The 21,152-nt window shown below is 37.8% G+C and overlaps 1 protein-coding gene across 1 annotated transcript in view; it reads left to right on the top strand.

The window, feature by feature from the left end:
- Window positions 1-21,152, top strand: part of Ctsc (cathepsin C) — a 35,235-nt gene that overhangs the window by 10,267 nt on the left and 3,816 nt on the right. Inside the window, exons 3-5 of the mRNA XM_090348590.1 lie at window positions 12,349-12,515; window positions 13,189-13,344; window positions 17,822-17,937. Coding sequence (XP_090204716.1) covers window positions 12,349-12,515; window positions 13,189-13,344; window positions 17,822-17,937 — 439 coding nt within the window. The remainder of the gene's footprint in view (window positions 1-12,348; window positions 12,516-13,188; window positions 13,345-17,821; window positions 17,938-21,152) is intronic.

The raw sequence follows: 21,152 nt of genomic DNA, 5'->3' as shown, positions 1-21,152 counted from the left end.
TTCTAGAATATTTGAGATTAACAGGTTGAGTTTTTTCAGTGTGTGGGGGGAGTTGAATAAAAAGTGCTTTATTTCACAACTTCCTAAAATGTTTAATATACTGTGTGGTGGTTGTAGTTTTAAGAGAAAAGTAGGATAGGAAACTTTACTAAAATGAGTTTCACTATTTTTTTTCCCACAAAATAAGTGACTCAGAAAATCAGGAGTGGTACAGTAGCTCAAAGTGGTAGAGTGCTAGAGCCTTGAGCTGAGTTGCTCAAGGACAGTGCCCAGGACCAGAGTTCAAGCCCCATAACTTGAACAAAAAATAAAAAAGAAAGAAAAATAAATGACTCTCAGAACATAGTTTGTGAAAATCTGCCTTATACCTTTCTGCTAGTTAGAAAGACACACTCATTCAGAGAAAAGATAAACTCTGGTAGTGTTGTCCAGAAATGGTATAAATACCATGGTATCAGACCTTGAACCAGACCACACTAAGCCTCCCTGGAGAACTTGGACTGGCTGGAGCTTAGCCTGGTTTTTAAGTACACTTCCCATTTGTAGCAGCATTCTACAGTGGCAATTCATTTTGGGTACATGTGGGCTTTTAAAAGCATGTTGATTGCATGCCTGATGCATGTTGCTTAAGCATGGAGCTTGAGAGTAACGGCTTTTTATGTACAATTGTCTTAAATAACATTTAAGAAAATACCAGGATCTAAGATCTGAATGCTGGTATTTTTTTGGACTTAACAGAAATTAATTATTAAGAAACAGATTGATCCTAGTTGGCTTGTAACCCTAGTTTTTATTATCTTGTAGTTATTAAATAACGCATCTTTTGAGGGGCTCTTATAAAACCACAGCCAGCCAAGAACAGACTTGGACTCTAAGAGACAGAGCCACAGGCAACAGTGGACCTACCCACTAACACCTAGCCAAAGGCTTGTGACAGCTCCAGCCCCTTCTGGAAATTATTTGCATGTAAAATGCAGAGTCCTGGGGACCTACCTCCAAGGCAGCTGCCTTCCTGAACATTCCCTTGGAAAACACTAATCACCATTATGGAATGTGTCCATCAGAAACTGCATGGGAGAAAGAAGAGCAAGTCTCAGGAGGCTTCATTGTTCAGCTTCTTAATACAAGGAAAAATATGTGATATATTACATTTGTTTATTCTCCTATTTCAATACTCTTGTGTTGAAGGAAATAGTTTTTACTTTTGTTGGTCTCAAATTGGACAAGATTTGGATTTTTGTATTGTTTTATTCACTGAAAAAAATGTCTAACCTCTTGGTGAGGGGCTTTGTTTTCTCTGACATTGAGCCAGAACCTATCATAAAGAGAAATTTAAGTTTGGGGGAAGAGGGAAAGTTCTTGAGATTCACAGGTATAAATTTAGTCCTATAGAAGAAGAAAAAGACCTTAGATAAGTCATCCTGCTGAAGCAATATTATTCTGTCTCTTGTAAATGCTTCTGTACCCACATCTTTAATTTATATAAAATGCTAGATCTAGTCTTTTAGGTTTAGGAACTTCTCTGGAGCAAATGACAACCCATTTCAAAAAGAAGGCATTGGTATGTAGAGTCACATTTGGGTCACTTTGCTGGTGGATTTCAGCCTGTAGCCTTGTGAATGTTGGTTTAGAATATTAGAATATATACTGCTTTTGGCATTTAAGTTTGGGGAGGAATTGTCCTTTGAAATTTAAGTTTCCTTATGAAAGAAACTCCCCACTTTCTGCTGACAAGAAAAAAAATAATAGCTTGTCTTTCCCTTTGTGATCTTAAAAATTGGGAGGAGGGACTATTACTTTTTGTTGTTGTTGTTGTCCTATACTGGGACTTGAACTCAGGATCTTTTGCTGTTTCTGGACTTGGTTGACTCAAGATTGGTGCTGTACTACTTGAACCACAGCTCCACCATCAGCTTTTTGAAGGTCAATATTGGAGCTGTCTGGGTTGGTGTTGAACTTTGATCCTCAGATCTCAGCACCTTCAATAGCTAGGATTACTAGGATTGCAGACATAAGCCAGCAATGTCCAACAACTGTTTAATTTTAAACTTCAAATTAAGTACAGACCAGTTCCTTGACCATCTGACTTCTCTTAATTTCACTATTGTTCACACTGTTGGCTATGTTCTAGCTCTTTCCTCTTTTCCTCTTTTTTTTTTTTTCCTTTTTTCTTTTTGGTGGGTCATGAGGATTGAACTCTGGGCCTGGGCTCTGTTCCTTAGCTTTTCAAGCTGAAGGCTACCCACTGCCCTATCCCTGGGCCTGGGTGTTGTCCCTGAGCTCTTCAGCTCAAGGCTACTGCCCTACTCTTAGAGCTACAGTCCCACTTCCTGTTTTTCTTGTGATTAATTGGAGATAAGGGGGACAAAAACATGAGAAGGGGTATCAAATTTCGAGAAATAATGTTCCCTTCACCTGATGAATGTAACTGTAATCTCTCTATATATTATCCCGACAATAAAATATAATTTTTAAAAAGTCTCAGGATCTTTAGTGCCCTGGCTGGCTTTGAACCTCGATCCTCAGATCTCAGCCTCTCAGGTAGCTAGGATTACAGGTGGAAGCTGCTGTGTCAGGCTTCCTCTCTTCCTCTTGAGCAGTTGAGCTCACTTCCTCCTCCAGTGGGTTCAGGCTGACTTGATAAGCCCAAAAATGTGGGCCCACTTCTAATATTGTCGTCTTGGAGGCTTTTCCCTGACTCTTGTGTTGAGTAGAGTAGTTTGCTAGGAGGACCTCGTTTTGTCCCACGTGGCTAGTACTGATCTGCTTTTGTGGAGAGAGATAACTCCTAAAATTGGACTAGCATCACAGAGATTCTTCATATCCTCTCTCTGCATGGCTGTTTATCAGTTAGGACTTGCGCCCCTCCTCTCAGCTCACTCTGTTGATGGGAGAAACTCCATTACTGTAGCTCCTATTGTGCTCTGTGGATGTCTCTGCCTTGAGAAGACTTGATCTCATGTCTTTTTCCAAATTGAAAGTCTATTTCTCCCTCTTCAGCCCTTAATGCATAGAGAACGTTTGAAGTTTGGCAAGAACAAACTGCACTTTTCTCTCTCTCACACTTTTCCCAAGTAATATTAGCTCACAAAGAAGCCCTTTTGTTGTGTTGTAGAAACATGGATTAGGAATGGTGCTGAATTTATACCTTTTTTAGCTAGAAAATGGTATATTTCTTTGCTATAAATTACTTGCCTCCAGAGTCTTAAAAGAGTTGTATATTTTCAGACTGAGTTTTAGGAAGTAAATAATGTTGAAGCCACTTAGTTGGATGGTTGGATGGATGGATGGATGGATGGATGGATGGATAAGTAGATAGATGATAGATAGATAGATAAATAGATAGAAGTAGGTGATCAATACAAATAAATAAATATATATAAACATTTAATATGGAATTTGTAAAAATTATTAAACATTTTTGTTTCTCTGAGTGATATTTTATCTGAGTGTTTGGATTACTAAAGAGAATGAGTAGATACAAATTAGAGGATCGTACAGCACACGAGTGCTTAGAAATCTCTGCTAATTATTGTGTTTTTCTCATTTGACATTTTAACTTCATGAAAGCAAGGATCCATTCTGTGTGGTAATTTCACTTTATTCTCTGTGTATGGTGCAACATGTAACAAATCATGAGGAAAATAATCTTCAATAAATATTTGTATAGCACAAAAGCTTAAATCATCCATCATGTGGTGTTGTTGATATGGATGTTTTGGAAAGTGGTTTTAACCTTTGTGTCGTTAGAGGTTGTAGTGAGCTTTCAGGCCATGATTGTAGAATGACTTAGTGGAAAAATGATTCGAATCTTAAAATTGTTTTTTTTTTTATTTTGAGGATTTTTCCTCTTGAAAGTAATCTTAATGCTATTAAACTCACAACTATGGGAATTTAATACCCAATCCTATGTATATAAAACACACAATGCATACATACAAATATCTGTTCTCTCCACATATCAGCGCTCATTCATATCATGGTTTGGAAGTGAGAATAGATTCTCCTTACCTTGTGAGTCAGTAGGTGTTTCTTTATAGTTAACTTTAGCAAAATTCATACAAAATAGTAATTAACTTGTTTCCTTTTTAACTCACAAGGAAACGCCTTCAAAACAGCATTTTGTTAAAGTTTCTGTACTAAAAAAATAGAAAAACTGAACTACACAAATACTGGAAAGTTAAAAATTCCTAAATTTTTTATTCTTGGTACCACTATCACAATTTACAGGGCAATATACCTGATGTCGTGAAAAGCAAAAGAAAAAAACAAAGCTACCACAGATAAAAGACCTCAGGAATGTATATCTAATTGACACTACATTGCCTTAAGCAGTAGCTGCTTTTTTTGCACACTGTGGCTAAGACAGTCAACAAGTTACTATTGACGCTGCAGTAACTTTTCTGACTATGAATCATCATTCCTTCTATGGCAGACTTTTACAGTAGAATCTTACATTTTATCTGCTTACTTATGCCTTCTCAGCCCACTGAGATCAAGATGGGTCTCTTAAGTTAAAAGCAGCAAGGTTCTATTCTAACTTTTGGAACTACTGAGAGTTTAATAACAGTGGTGAAGTTTGTAATGATGTGAACTGACCTAGAAATTTATGCCTTACTTCTGTTTACTGGAGTGTCATCTTATGACTTCTCCCAACCTCAGTTTGTTTATGAACAGAATGATGACCAGTGAATAGGGGAACTTTGATTACATGGCTGAATGCTGAGTGCTTATTGTCTTAGCTAATTCTGGAATATGTACGTTGCTTTAAATTCAGTGTATTCAACACTGGAAATAATCCTGTTTAAGATGGGTGGATCTCACTTGTAAATCTAAATTTGTGTTTCTGTTAAATGCTAGACATTATTTAGATGCAGTCACTGCAACAACTTCTGAGCAGTTTTGCGGTTCATTAAATTTTGACTTTTTTGTGTTTTTTTTTTGTTGTTGCTGTTGTTGTTTGACACAGTATGTAACATAGGCTGGTTTGGAGCTCATGTATCCACTGGTTTAGCCTCTCAAGTCCTGGGATTCTAGCTGGTAGTGCCATGGCTAGCTAAGATTCAGCTTTTTAAATGTACTTCAGGCTTGTTAATAGGCAGAAAGCTAAAACTAATTTTTAGAACTAAGGGAATCTGGCTTCATTCTGAAGAAAGATAATGGTATTCTTGAAATTTAGCCACATACCAGCTTGGTAAAGTTTGCCTTGTTTTCTTTTATGCGAACAGTTTTTCTTCCCCATATAAAGTTGGAAACAAATGAAATGTTTACTTGTGTAGCTTTTTAAAATGATCATGTATTGAATAAATATGTTTTATTATGAAATCGTGAAAATCATGTGAAATACTCTTCTTTCAAGTGGTAAATCACTTTGAAGAATTAAACTTGAGTGTTCAGATTTTATATATTTTATATAATTCCTAGTATGTATAGACACATTTAAGAATGTGATACATAGAATACTAAACAAAATGAATGTCACACATTGCCCTGACAAAATGTCTTTTATTATTAGGAAACAATGCACAATATACTTTATTATTATGACCCTGTTGCTAAAAATGCAATGTTGCAATCTCTATACCAGTAGTTCTTATCACTAAATTTTCAACATTTGGGCACAAAATATTGTAATAACATTACTTCCTTCCCAGTTAGCAAGACCACATATCTCAACCAAGAAGTGGTAGATGGCTCTGAACCCAGCCATGCTGAAGGTATAGATAATGTGATCGATCACTGTCTGAGGTTGACCTTAGGAACAGATGGGAGAATCTACCTGGGGGGGAGGTGGGGAATAAAACAAAACAAAAATGGGCTTATGGCTATGGCTCAAGTGTTAGAACATCTGCTTAGCAAGTGCAAAGTTCCAACCACAGTGCTGAGGAATACAGAACTTTTTTATATCTACAAACTAACATCTTACTCTATATGTCTTTATAGCTCATAGGAATAAAAAGGAGAACTTTGTTCCACCATTTTCTTGGCTGTTGACATACAAATACCCAAAATACATAGTTGAATTTTAGCTAAATTTTTTAATAGATGAGATTAAAAATATGTTGGGTAGCCGTGGCTAACACCTGTAATCCAATCCTAGCTCCTCAAGAGGCTTAGATCTCAGGATCACAGTTCAAAGTCATCCTGGAAAATCGGTTAGACTCTTTGTGGGTCATTGGGCTTAATCTAAGCCTGAGCTCTTCAGCTCAAGGCTATTGCCCTACCCTTGAGCCAAGCCCCATTTCCTGTTTTCTAGAGGTTAATTAGAGATAGTCTTGGGTCCTTTTGTGCCCGGGCTGGCTTTGAACCTTGATCCTCAGATCTTAGCCTCCTAAGTAGCTCGGATTACAGGCGTGAGCCACCACTCCTGGTTCAGTTCAGTGAGACTCTTATGTCCAATTAACCACCAGGAAACTGGAAGTTGTGCTGTGGCTCCTTGGTAGAGTGCTAGCTTTGAGCTAAAGAGCTCAAGGACAATGTCCAGGTCGAGAATTCATGCCCCATGACTGACTGAAAAAGATTAAAAATAAATATTATATCGAAGGAATAATTCAAAATGTTGGTTTAAAAGAAAACCCTGGGCCGGGAGTTTGGCCTAGAGGTAGAGTGCTTGCCTAGCATGCGTGAAAACCCAGGTTCGATTCCTTGGTACCACATACATAGAAAAAGCTGGAAGTGGTGCTGAGGCCCAAGTGGTAGAGCTCTAGCCTTGAGAAAGTCCAAGGGCAGTGCTCAGGCCCTGAGCTCAAGCCCAGGACTGGCGAAAACCAACAACAGCAACAAAATCCCTTACCTTTGCCAGGCATAGATATCTCATAAGAGTAAATCTATTTCTGCTACTCTGGTATCTAAGATTCAGAGGATCTCAGGTAGAAACCAGTGTGGTTAGAAAAAGTTCTCAAGACTCCTTGTCTAAAATAACCCGCAAAAAAAAAACTGGGCTAGAGGCAAGCTCAAGTAGTAGAGCACCAACCATGAGCAAACAAGCCCAGCAAGTTCAGGGTCCCGAATTCAAACTCCAGTACTGCACATTAACAAACAAGCAAACAAAAACTCTTTAACATGGGTGGCAAAACTTACACTTACCATATAGCAAACTAAAGCTTTGCCATTTTCTCATGGTTGCATCATTATACTTTCGAAATATATATTAAACCACTTATTTGTTTGTATGTATGTTTGTATGCATGCATGTATGCATTCTGACAGTCCTGAGAATTGAACTCTGGGCCTGGGAGCTATCTCTGAGCTCCTTTTGCTCAAGGTTAACATTCTACTATTTGAGCCATAGCTCCATTTCTGGCTTTTTCTGTGATTTATTGGAGGTGAGTCTCACAGGCTTTCCTGCTTAAGCTGGCTTTGAACCATTATTCTTGGATGTCAGCTTCCTGAGTAGCTAGGATTACTCGCTTGAGCCACTGGAACTTAGCTACCACTTGTTTATTTTATTAGGGTTAGCATGACAAAATCACATGAGTGCTGTTAAAGCAGGTGCAGGTGAAAGTCGTTACATTGGTAGGTAGTTGCTGCCACAGGATTCCTAACAGGTGAACACCTGGGCCAGTCACTAAGTGGGGGGAGGGGTCTCTAACATTACCCTGTATATTCAATATTGGTGAAACTTGCTTTTCAACTTTCTTTTGGTCATGGGTCTTGAACTCTAGGCTCCATTGCTGCCCCTGAGTTCTTCAGCTCTAGGCTAGCACTTTATCACTTTGAGCCACAATATCACTTCCGGTTTTTTGGTGGTTAAGTGGAGATAAGAGTCTCACAGTCTTAAGTGCCCAGGCTAGTTTTGTACCAAGATCCTTAGGTCTCAGCCTCCTGAGTAGCTAGGATTGCTGGAAGCCGCCAGCAACCGGCTTGAACTTTATTTTTAAATTATGAATAGAATACTTTTACAACATGCTGCTGGTGATCTTTTCATCACATTTGGAAACACTGGGTGACAGGGTAGGACATAGTGTTGCTGCTCAGTTGACAGTTGGTGTGGATGGAATCAAAAGCAGCTTTGCGGCCGGGAGTTTGGCCTAGTGATTAAAGTGCTTGCCTAGCACGCAGGAAGACCCGGGTTCGATTCCTTGGTACCACATACATACAAAAAAGCCGGAAGTGGTGCTGAGGCTCAAGTGGTAGCGTGCTAGCCTTGAGAAAGTCCAAGGACAGTGCTCAGGCCCTGAGCTCAAGCCCAGGACTGGCAAAAAAAAAAAACAGCTTTGCATCTAACATGGCAACAGAGGGGAAGGTTGTATTGTTACTTGTTTAGTATTTTACAACTTTAAAAACTCTTCAAACTGGCCAGGTGCCCAGGGCTCAAAATCATACCCTGTAATCCTATTTACTTACCAGCCTGAGATTTGAGAATATCAATTCAAAGCCATCCAACCCATTCAAGGGCCAGATTCATGGTACTTAAGAAACTAGCCTTAGAAACAACATACCTCAAACTAATAAAAGCTATATATTTTGAACCCATAGTCAGAATTCTACTAAATGGAGAAAAAGTGAAGTTTATTTTTTCTTAAATCAGAAAAGAGAATGTCCACTCTCCTCCCTTCCTATTTGTTGTAGTACTATAAGTCCTACCAGAAGGAATAAGTTAAGAGAAATTAATGAAAGGAATTAAAATAGAGAAGGAATTAAAAATTATCCCTATTTCTATCTAGATGCTACGACTTTATACTTAAAGAACACTATAAAGCTCATCAAAAAAACAGTATTTCTGGCAGCAAAACAGAATAGCAAAGAAAATCAATACAGAAAGTCAGTAGGTTTTCCACATGGCAATATGTAAACTGGAAAAAGAATCAAAGAAAATAATCCCCTTTACAATAGCCTCAATAAGCATAATTTAATTTAAGGACTAAGCTTAAGAAAGTAATTTGACTAAGGAATTAATTTCACTAAGGAAATGAAAGATCTATAGCAAACCCATGAAATCACTGAAGATACCAGAAGATGGAAAGATCACAAATAGTCATAGATTGGCTGAATCAATTTTGTGAGAATATCATACTACCAAAAAAATTCTATATGTTCAATATGTAATCATATCAAAAATTCCAATGACATTCTCCGCAAAGGTAGAAAAATCAATCCTAAGGTTTATATGGACATGAAAGACCCTGAAAAACTAAAGCAATCCTGGATAAAAAGAGCAATAGCTAACAGAAAGAACTGAAGATACAGCAGAAAACTAAAAATTGATGACAGCCTATCTCCATGCACAAGCATTAACTCAAAATGGATCAAAGACCTCAATATCAGATCTGAAATTCTGAAACTGCTACATGACATAGTAGGAGAGACACTGGAACTCATAGGCACAGGCAAAAACTACCTGAACAGAGTCCCAGGCTCACAACAGATTGGAAGGAGATTTGATAAATGGGACTACTTAAAAATCAATGTTTCTACACAAAGACAGCCAACCAACTGGGAAAAGATATTTACCAATAATACATCAGACAAATGCTTAATTATGACAAAGATTCAGCTTAATTTTTTTTCTTAAATTTATGTGCCAGTGATTGCATATAGAATTCCATTCTTGAATTCTTACTTGATAAACTTGACATTTGAAATATGATGTAAAAAAAACAGTGTTAATAAAATCTTTTAATAAAAAAACTGTAGATCCAGAAATGAATCCACAAAAGTCTATAAACAGCTGGTATTTAACAAAGGTGACAAGATATATGTTGGAGAAAAAGAGAGTCTCTTCAGCAAATAGTGCTGGCTACTGGATATTTGTCCCTATGTAGAAGACAAAAACTAGATCCCAGTCCCTTGGCTTATCCCAATTCAAGACCCGAAACCGTTAAACTACTATAGTAAAACTGTAGGTACTGAAACAATCAGCGCTCTCCAGACTAGTTTTCTCATTTTTTTCCTCTAGAATGTAATAAGCATGCAAATGTGATGAAATCACCTTTTGTGTTAATAAAGTTTACTTATATGTAGTAATAATTGTGTTGTATCTTTCTGTTTATATTATGTGTGTGTGTGTGTGTGTGTGTGTGTGTGTGTATGAGAGAGATGATTTTCATAAAGTAAATCTCAAGAACTTGTAACACATTGTCAAGACTACTTTCCAGAACAGTAGAGGTGAGAAAGCTTTGACCTGCCTTTACCTAGCTGATCTTACCAATGTAGGAAAGGATAGTGTAGGAACAAAACCCAGTGCTAAAGACAAAGACATCATTGAAATTTAGGGATTTTAGCCTGTATTACCACTGCCTACCTGTTTCTGATGTGAGACATAGAAGTTTTGCATAGGTTGTTTTAGACATCCCTAGACCTAAGATTCATCCTGGCAAGCACATTTGTAAATTGAGAATAATTACACCGAAGTGCATTTAATACCTCTAACCTAACACCATTGCCTAGCAGTGTGGCATACTGTAGAGTATCAGCGTACAGTGGTGAAACATGTCTGATGAGAATCTGCAGGTCATTGTTGCTGACACATTTTCTAAACTAGAAGTTGGCAAAGGATGGGGCTGTTTTGCAATATGTTTTGCAATGAAGTATTACTGGTATATGACCTACCTCATATTCCCTCTGTACCTTTTTTTTTTTTTTGCCAGTCCTAGGGTTTGAACTAAGGGCCTAAGCACTGTCCTTGGACTTTCTCAAGGCTAGCACTCTACCACTTGAACTGTAGCACCACTTCCAGCTTTTTCTGTGTATGTGGTACCAAGGAATTGAACCCAGGACTTCCTGTACACTATGTAAGCAGTCTACCTCTAGATCATGCTCCTGGCCCCCTGGGTACCTTTTATATTGAAATGAAATAGCTGAGTAGTTGAGACATACACTCAGGTCTCTAAGACTTAAATGTTTACTATGTAGCTCATTAAGAAACAGATGTAAGGCTGGAAGTGTGGCCTAGTGGTAGTGTGCTTGCCTAGTATGCACTAAGCCTTGGGTTTGATTCCACAGAACCACATACACAGAAAAAGCTGGAAGTGGTGCTGTAGTTCAAGTGGCAGAGTGCTAGCATTGAGCAAAAAATGTCCAAGGACAGGGCCCAGGCCCTGAGTTCAAACCCCAGGACTGGCAAAAAAAAACCAAACCAAAACAAACAACAACAACAAAAAAACAATAAATAAATAAATAAATAAATACAAATTTAAAAAGAAGTAATAATAAGCTAGCCAAGGTCTGAAAACAGGAAAATTAGCATCTACTAGATCAGATGAGTCCCCAATGTATAACTACCAGAGCCAAAGCCACCTCCTGACTCTTTTTGCTAAATTGATATTTTGTTAATGGCTTGAAGATCCTAAAACAAATTCTCTCTCCAGCCATTCTAAAAATCTTTACTAACCTGTATATGTCATTTCTTTTTTTTTTCTACCTGTCATAATCTCTGCTGTCATTCCTGGTTATGTGCCACTCCTTAAAGAGGAGAAATGGTTTCACAAGAACCAGAAAGTGTCTGAGTTTCTAATCCTGGATCTGTGCTTTCATGCAAAATTTTTAATGTTAACCAGGCACTGGTGGCTCACGCCTATGATCCTAGCTACGCAGGAGTCTTGTGATCTGAGGATTGTGGTTCAAAGCCAGCCTGGGCATGAAAGTCCATGAGTCTCTTATGTCCAATTAACTACCAGAAAACTGGAAGTGGCGCTGTTGCTAAAGAGCTCAGGGACAGTGCCCAGGCCCAGAGTTCAAGGCCCAGGACCAACATTAAAAAAAGAAGAAAAAAACATTTTCAGTGTTGCAATTTAAATAGGCAAAAGGCTGTATCAGTGAAATAGAGACAGTGTTAATCTTAGACCCTTCCTAATTGGTATACCCTAGTTAATCAGAAGACTTGACCCAGAAAGAGGATTTTGTCTAGTTATGCAGAAAATATTTGCCAGTTTTCTTCAGGTTTCCTGATGTGAGCTTTTCCTAAGTAGAAACATGTTACCTCTTTTTCTTACCTAGCAGCTCTGTGGCTTTGGGAGTCATTTACTCTCTCTGAGCCTAACATCTATTTGGTAAATTAAGTGTGCTATTGTTGATTTCATCATATTATGATAATTAAATGAAGTAACTTTGGTAAAATGCCTTGCATATGGCTCCAGCTCTAAAAATCTGCGCTTGTTCCTTTCCACAACTGTTTGGTTGGTTCTGTACATTGTCTGCAGTGGCTTACGTTGGTAACCATAGAAAAGTTGGATTCTTTCTATTTTCAGGAATCATTCTCAGGATGTAACCTCCCTGGGTGAAGGTTTTGTTTGGTTGCCAAAGGATAATAAAGAGTATCTTTTTAATAAATGAGAACCAGAGAACCAGACCCGGAGCTGAACACAGACTAAATTTATGTTTAAATTTGTGTTTCTTATTTGATGACAGTATGAAGTCAAGGGCAAAAAGGTGACCAGTTATTGCCATGAGACAATGACTGGATGGGTACATGATGTGCTGGGCCGCAACTGGGCTTGTTTCACTGGGAAGAAATTAGAAAGTGCTTCTGAAAATGTGAACATGAAAATGGCCCACATTTCAAGGCTTCAGGAAAAGTGAGTTTCAAGTGAAATCCATATTTTGGGTTTTTGTTTTTGTTTTATGGGATGGGTGGGTATATATGTATAATTCTTCCTAGAAATTGCATTTTGATTCTATAAAGTTCATTTGGCTTAGAAACATAGCCATGATATATAAACTTCGCTGAATTAAAAATTCAACTGATGTAGTTGACAGAGAAAGCAATTCCCCACCTCCACCCCCCCCCAAAGCCCCAAATATTTGAAAAGTAAGGATTAATGATAGCTTTAAAAAAAAATCCATTACAGGAGCTGGACACTGGTGGCTCATGCCTGCAACCTTAGCTTTTTGGGAGGCTGAGATATGAAGATGATGTCTAGAAGCTTAGCTTGGTCAAAAAAATTCAGGAAATTCTCGTCTCCAGTTAGCCGGCAAAATGCTAGAAGTAGAGCTGTGGCTCAAACAGTAGAGTGCCAGCAAAGAGTGTCAAGCAAGAGTGGCAGGCCCTGAATTCAAGTCCTATTACTAACACACAAAAGAAATGCACTATCAAAACCGGGTGCATTGACTCACACCTGTAATCCTAGCTACTGAGGAGGCTGAAGTCTGAGTGCCAGCCTGGGCACTATTGTCCATGATACTTAATTTTAATAGAATCTATTCTTATCAGGCAATACTGTATCTAATATTATCTTACATTGCTGGCAGTTATTTTAATAGTCTCTACAAATACAACCACGACTTCGTGGAAACTATCAATGCCGTTCAGAAGTCCTGGACTGCAGCAGCATACAAGGAGTATGAGACTCTCAGCCTGAGAGATCTGATTAGGAGAAGTGGCGGCTACAATCACAGAATTCCAAGGTAATATTTCTTTTTATTACTGTAAAAAAATAATGTTGAATGCCAATCTTTCTTCCAGCTAACCCCTGTGTCACCCATCATTATTGCCCAATTTAGAGTTGGTTTAGTTTTGTTTTCAGCAATGTTTACCACATGAGCCCATGCTACCTTCGAACTCCAATCTTCCTGCCATGGCCTCTTCAGTTCATGGATGTAAATGTATAGTCCCATGCCCCATTTCCAATGTCCAATTCTTATGTCATCTATTTTTTATCATCTGTTTGTATCGACACATTCATTTGTCTGTCTTGTGTTTATTTTGTTCCCCTTCCATTTTCTGCCCTCTGGATTAGCAGTTCATCATCCTTCTTTACCATGAATGATAAGCACCCTGCTTCCTAGCTCTTTCTTTCCCTGTCTTCTGCTTCTTGTCATCCTTTTTGACCCTTTCTGAAATACTTGCCATTTCTTTTCCTATACCAGTTGTCTAAGGAATACATTCATCCTGGTACCTCAAGCAATATAAATAAGGCCACAATTGTACTTACAACCTTGACCTTTCAAATAATGACACACAGTCCTTTTCTTTTCATGTATAAATCCCTCTTAAAATTTTTAATTTTCTGTATTGTTCCTTTTATTCTTTTCTTGTTATCTTTAGGTGTTTAAGAGGTGTCATTTAACGAAACAGTATATGAGTACAATCCATCTTGATCTGTGTCGTCCCTTTCAGCAATTTCATCTGCTTTTTTTTTAAATTTTCCAAGGAATACTTAATAATAAACAAGATACATCACATATGCTTATTTACCTAAAATTTTACATCACTGCAAATCAAACAATACATCCTACTCTTTGGACCTGCTTTATGTGTATACTCAGTACAATTTTAAAAATACTGTAACTATAATTTCACAATGGCATAAATTGAAAAGGTACCAAGTATCCCATCCCCCTTTGACTCACCTCTTCCCCTCCATTTCTCAATGCTGTGGTATATACAATGAATTGTTTTTTCTGTCAGTAGTGGGGCTTGGATTCTGGGCCTGGGCACTATCCCTGAGCTCTTCAGCTCAAGGCTATCACCCTACCCCTTGAGCCACACCATCACTTCCATTTATCTAGAGGTTAATTGGAGATAAGAGTCTCACAGACTTCAGTGCATGGGTTGGCTTTGAACGATGATCCTCAGATCTCAGCCTCCTGAGTAGCTAGGATTACAGGCAAGAGCAACCACACCCACCCTACAATGAATTCTTGGCTGCATTCTCCCCTCTTCATTATCTACCCCTTTCCCTTGGCCAGAGCCACTCTCCTTGCACATGCCCATTTCTTCATGCTAAATTTGTCGGGCTTTGAATTAGTCTTTCTGAAAAACAAATTATACTATTAAGCTCTCCATGGCATCTCTTATAATCAATGAATTCATCGGTATCTGCTTGTACATCACCCAGCACATTTACTTACAGATTTATAGGCATATTCTATCCAGCCCTAATGAGAAAAACCATACAATCTTTGTTTTTCTGGGTCTGGCGTACTTTACTTAATGTAATTATTTCCATGTCTTTCCATTTCCTTACAAATGGTACTATGTCATTCTTTTTAGTGGACGGTAAAATGTGATATATAGATATAGATATACATCACATATATATATATATATATATATCACATTTTCTTGGCCTATTGAGGGAAAGTCACACAATTCTTGAAAAAGTTTCATTTCATTTAACTTCCATTTATGCCACTCCTCAATCACCTCCAGCTTGTCAGTAATAACTCTCAAATTAACCACCTGTATTAATCAGAAGATCTGTTAAATGTTTTTTTAAATCCTTATTCATCAGTATACCATTCCTGTCACTAAGAGGTAGCATTTTCCACCTTTTGGAAAATTAAATTATCACACTTTGAATTTATCCAATCAGGGATTTCAAAACTGCATCTAGATTTAGCCAAAGATTTGGGGTCCCTTATCATTGAACATGTGGCCGAGCATATGGCTGAAGCTTCTTCAGGAGAAATTGATAATGTGATTAAAGGAAAAGGAACTAGAAACAGACAGGGAGTTTATGGGAGTTACTAAATTATGTAGGTAGATTATTTTCTTTTAGTATATTTAAAGCATTTTCAGTTCTCACAGCATATAATGATTAATTATCTACAAAGTCGATGGTTCAAATTTTTTATTCCTGGAAAAGGCCACTAATAGATTGATGACTTAAGTAACTACAATGCATCCCTAACCTTGTCATTTGAAGACTGAAATTCTTAAGCGAATGCATTTTTCAGTTATGTAACTGTATCATCCGTGGATTTTAGGGGGGAAAATTTCTGCCTTAGTCACACTTTCTGAATAGTCAATGTGACATGTAGTGGTAGAGGGCAAAAAAATGAGCTTTAATTGTTGACCATATTGGGAAGTACAGATAAAAAGGTTCAGTGACAAGAGCTTCTCTGTTATAACAGAGAAGAATGAGGCAGGTACAAGAGGTATGTGTCCTTAATTATTGGTTCAAGTATGGTATAGGCAATGATTATTCCAGTTCTGATTCTTCAAGTTTGGTCTGAAGAGGTCCTTATTATTTGAAAAGACAATCTTGTTCCCTTGAGAGGATCTCCTATATGAGGGTGATCTAATCTTGAGGTGATCTGTCTGTGGGGCTCTGAAATTTTGGATTCCAAAGTGACTATAGGTTTATCCAATACTGGAGACTTTCTGGCACCTATGAAGAGGTCTGTAGCAAGATCTTGGACAGGCAGACAGTAATACACACCTTGGATATTCTTATCTTTGAGCCTTTAGGCTTGAGTAGTGTTGAGATAGCTTAGATATTTGGCTTTTATAAAGGATTTATGAACAGAGATAAACAGGAGTCTTACCCAAAGCTTAAAGACAGAGAAGGCAGATGCAAAATGAAAGCAGAGATGCTAAGATTTTATTCTAATTTTCATTCGCGTGAGGGCCCGAGTGAGTAGTTTTTGTTTGTTTTTTGGGGTTTTTTTTAATAGCAAAATCTGTTTCTAAGTACCTGTTGCTCAGCAACAGCCTCTCATAACTTTTCCCTATTTTTCAAAAGAATCTTCCAGAGTAGTGCTCAAAGTGTATTCTAAGAGGGCTTTTTTTGTTTGTTTTTTGAAATCAAATTTGGATAAGTAAGTTTAACATAGATTCACTTAAGTGAATATCTAGTGTGTGTGTGCATGAGGCAGGAGTTGAGAATGGCTTAATAAAAATGTAAAGGATCCTGGAGAGGAGCTGTGTGTTTGTGAGGGGAGAAGGACTTGAAGACTGACTTCTTTTTTTTTTTTTTTCAGATTAATAATTTGTTTTTTTTTATTGTATTTAATAAAAGGGTAACATGATATTTGCCGGATAGAAGGTGCATTAATTCACATACATTGATACCCTTCCACATGTCTTGGTCCCATCTTGGTCCCATTACCCTCCCCCTTGAAGACTGACTTCTGTCCAAAAGACATGAGCCTCAGACACAGAGTCTTTGCTATGCAAGGTTTCTGAGGAACTTATAGTGCTTAGATTCCTGTGTCCATCCATCCACCTTTGCTTCCAGGGATAACTAAGTTTAGGTGCTTTTCCTACTAAAGTACTAGGTAGTTTAAGATAAAGGGAGAGAGTCAGGTGAAAGAGGAAATGCTGAAGCTACTGCACTCAATGGGTAGTCCACATGTGTGTGCGTGTGCGCGTATGCACACACACACACACACATATCCAAAACATTAATATATAATTTCTGTAAAATGTTTGTAATTTCAACTTCAGTGTCCACCAAAATCCTGTTTCTATTTCACTTGAACCTAACTAAGCTTTGCTTCTTTGTGTGTGTGTGTGTGTGTGTGTGTGTGTGTGTGTGTGTGTGTGTGTGTGTTTGTGTGCTGTGTTCTTTTATTATTCCTGCCATTTATTCAAGACTTGGAGACAGGAACTTGTTAGGCACTATTGCATCATCAGTATCAACATCATCATCACACTGAATTTTTATAACTTCCCTTCGAAGTAGCTATGATCCTGTTTGTTTTAATAGAAGTAACAAGTAGCTTGTGATATCAAGTTTTTTGCTGAATGGCACCCAGCTAAAAAGTAAGAAGTCATTTCTAGCAAGTTGTTTTCTGACTGAGGTACAGGCTTTGAATTACATTTAATTCCTATGTCTAATGATACTCCTTGGAACACTTTTATGCTGATGATAGAATATTGACAACCTTTCTAAAACAAGAGATCGCTATATAAATAATCGTAGTGTGTTTACTAGTTTTTAGGTTATTAAAGAACTATGTATATGATTTAATGATATGAAGAATTCATACAATAAAATTTGACACATAGTATAACGACACCTCGAATATGAGTGCCCTTTGCGTATGAGCCTACATCCTAGTTCGATTTGTCATTTAATTCATGAAAGGAGAGGTTAGCAAACCATCTTGAAAGGACAGGTTACATGTTGATGTTGCGTATATGTTTCCATCCTAGGCCCAAACCTGCACCATTGACTGCTGAAATACAGGAGAAGGTTTTACAGTTGCCTGAATCGTGGGACTGGAGAAATGTTCATGGTGTCAATTTTGTTAGCCCTGTTCGAAACCAAGGTAATAAAAAAAAATAATAATAAGAGCCAGGAATGGTGGAGTACTCGCCTAGCATGCACGAAGGCCCAGGTTCAATTCCTCGGTACCACATACATAGACAAAGCTGGAAGTGGTGCTATAGCTCAAATGTAGAACACTAGCCTTGAGAATGCCCAAGGACAGTGCTCAGGCCCTGAGTTCCAGCCCCAGGACAGGCAAAAAAGAAAAAGAAAAGGAAGCCACAAATTTTTATGAACTTATTCAGAACTATTGACACATTTGTTAGATACTAGACTCAGGAATGGTTTAAGGGCTACAGCTATCAGATGGATCTACTTTAGGACAGATGTTCAGAATCTATTTCAGATAAGAAATGAAAAGTATGTGCTTTCCGGGTTCCTACACATGTTTGTATTCAGGATGGATTTTCTAGTATAAAGCATTGTTCTCAATATGAGCTCCAAGTAGCTAGAAACAGCCATATGTTGTGGAAGTCAAATTTATGTTATCTACTTTTTTCTTTTTTGGTTTGCTCATCACCTTCTAGAACATTCTCTGTTTTTTTCCAAATATTTCTCATTGTAATTAATAGAAGGGTTACATTATTCACCAGATAGAAGGTGCATTTCTTCACAAACATTGATACCCTTTCTCATTAAATCTGCCTTTGTTATATCCCAGAGATTCTGATAATGTATGTTTGCCTTTGAGTCTAAGAAATTTTAAATTTCAGTTCTAATTTCTATTATTATTCAATTGTATAGTTTCTGTAATTTCTTTTTCTATCAAAGTTGAACTTTATTCTAAAACCATTATTTTTCTTTTCTTTTTTTTTGCAACTTGCTTTAGTATGTTTTATTTTGGAGAAATTGCTACAGTCCACTGAAAATATTTATTCTGTATCTATTGGATGGAATTTTCTGTAGATGACTGTTAAATTCATTTGATCTGTCGTGATATCTATCTGTCTATCTATAGTACTAGGGTTTGAACTAAGGGCCTTGAACTTCCTTGGCTTGTTGGTTATTTGGGGGACAAAGACTAAATTCTATCTTCTGGATTTTCTATTCCCAAAGTCATACTGAAGAAGCTTTTAATCTGCCATTTTATTCTGGAATTCAGATCCACACACACACACACACACACACACACACACACACACACACACACATATATACACACACACATATACATATATATACATATACATATATTTTTTTTGGGGGGGTCATGGAGCTTGAACTAGGCCTACGTGCTGTCCCTGAGCTCTTCAGCTCAAGACTACCTACCACCCTACCCCTGTGCCTGGGCATTCTCCCTGAGCAATTCTGCTCAAGGCTACTGCCCTACCCTTGAGCCAAGCCCCACTTCCTGTTTTTTAGAGGTTAATTGGAGATAAGAGTCTCTGGTCTTTTTGTGCCTGGGCTGGCTTTGAACCTTGATCCTCAGAACTAAGCCTCCTGAGTAGCTAGGATTACAGGTGTGAGCCAACACGCCCCGTGAGCCAACAGACAGATCATTAGCTTTTTATTCTAGTAAATTCCTAAAGCAGTATAAGACCTTTTAATCTACTTTACATAAGATATATCTGATGACAGGTACGAAATCAGCTTTCATGAAGTACTTTGGCATTCCTGGGGGCAAGGAGTAAAAGGTTTATTTCTACCTCCACCCCCACCCAAATGACTGATAGTTGACATGTGGTGGTAATTCAGGGGACAGAAATTAGTTCAAAAGCTCAGTTCCTGGACACTGAGTTTCTTATAGCATGGTACAAGCTATTTTTGTCTCCAATGCGCTCTATTCTTTGAAAGCTATAAACTCAATTTGCATGATATATGCCAATTTCAAAACAGAAGGCTCTGATTATGTGTTTACAAATAAATTCCTTATCTTACTATCATGTTGTGTGTGTGTGTGTCTGTCTGTCTGTCTGTGTCTATGTCTGTGTCTGTCTGTCTGACAGTGTACTATAAATTAGGAAAGAAACTTGGAAATTTCTACCTAACTTTTAATAGCACCAGTGTTTTGTATAACCAGGATCTCCAGAATTAAAATTTTATGTGATTTTTTTACAACTTTTCTATGTTCAGACAGTAAATGTAGATTAAATGATGTACGTTTACAGGTACGAATAGCTTTTATGCTGGGCAGTGGTAGCTCAAGCCTGTAATCTTAGCTACTTAAGTTTCTGAGATCTGAGAATCATGGTTTGAATCCAGAAGGTATAGGAAATTCTAACTAATCACCAAAAAGCTGACGTGGAGCTATGGTTCAAATGTTATGAGTATTTGCTTTGATCACAAAAGTTTGGGCTCAGCACCCAAGCTCTGAGTTGTTCAAGCTCCAGGACTTGGACAGAAAAACAAAACTAAGAAAAGAAACAAGCAAACAACCAGCTTTTTTGAATAAGCCTTCCTGCTAGATTTCCTCATAGATTTACTATGAATCTGAGATGGACTTTTCTTATTCTCCCATGAGTCTTTTACTTATTGTATCTGCAAGAGAAAGGACAGATAGCCATCAAGAGTGGCATTAACTAGGATATACAGTCTTTCCTGATGCTTCAAATCTATTCTATTTAAATCTAGTTGTTAAATAGTGTTTATTAGGACAGAAAGGAAGGGTCCTTAAAATGTTGTCTCCACCCAATCCGTCTTACAAAACAAAATGATACTCTTGGAGATTGTGGAAATGTGGTTATTATTAGTGCCCTAGATAAAAAAAGATTCACTTCTTTTTTTCGGTTTGGTTTTGTTTTAAAGTAGGTTCATAACTCAGGATCTCCATTCTCCTGCTAAGAAAGAAGTAAAGATTGAGTGTTTCCTTTGAAGTTGCCTTATATTCTGAGTATAAATACGCATCTGCTTGTTCATCCACTTATTCTTCCTACCAATGGGCATTGAGTCCCTGTACTGTCCAGGCATCAGGATAAAGAAAATGTCTGGCTGACTGGCAGGATAGTGAAGATAGTATTGGGAATAGGATTTATGGTATTAGAGATTGAGCAGTGTCCTAGCTTTTCTTTGTCTATGGAAAAAGGAACAACACAGGGTCCCTAGTAATATTTGGAAATTACAAAACTTTAAAGTACTTTCTCCATCAAGAAGGCAGTTACTGGGCTGGGATGTAGCTCCATGGCAAAAACTTGCCTAGCAAGTGCATGTCCTGGATTGGGTTCCCCCCCCCCATCCCCGTACCAAAAAAAGAACGGACAAAAGAGAAGGCAGTTACTA

The sequence above is a fragment of the Megascapheus bottae genome, chromosome 16, assembly GCF_031878675.1.
Source record: "Megascapheus bottae isolate mThoBot1 chromosome 16, mThoBot2.hap1, whole genome shotgun sequence".
NCBI classification, from domain to species: Eukaryota; Metazoa; Chordata; class Mammalia; order Rodentia; family Geomyidae; genus Megascapheus; species Megascapheus bottae.
This window is presented reverse-complemented; position numbering and strand designations above follow the sequence as displayed.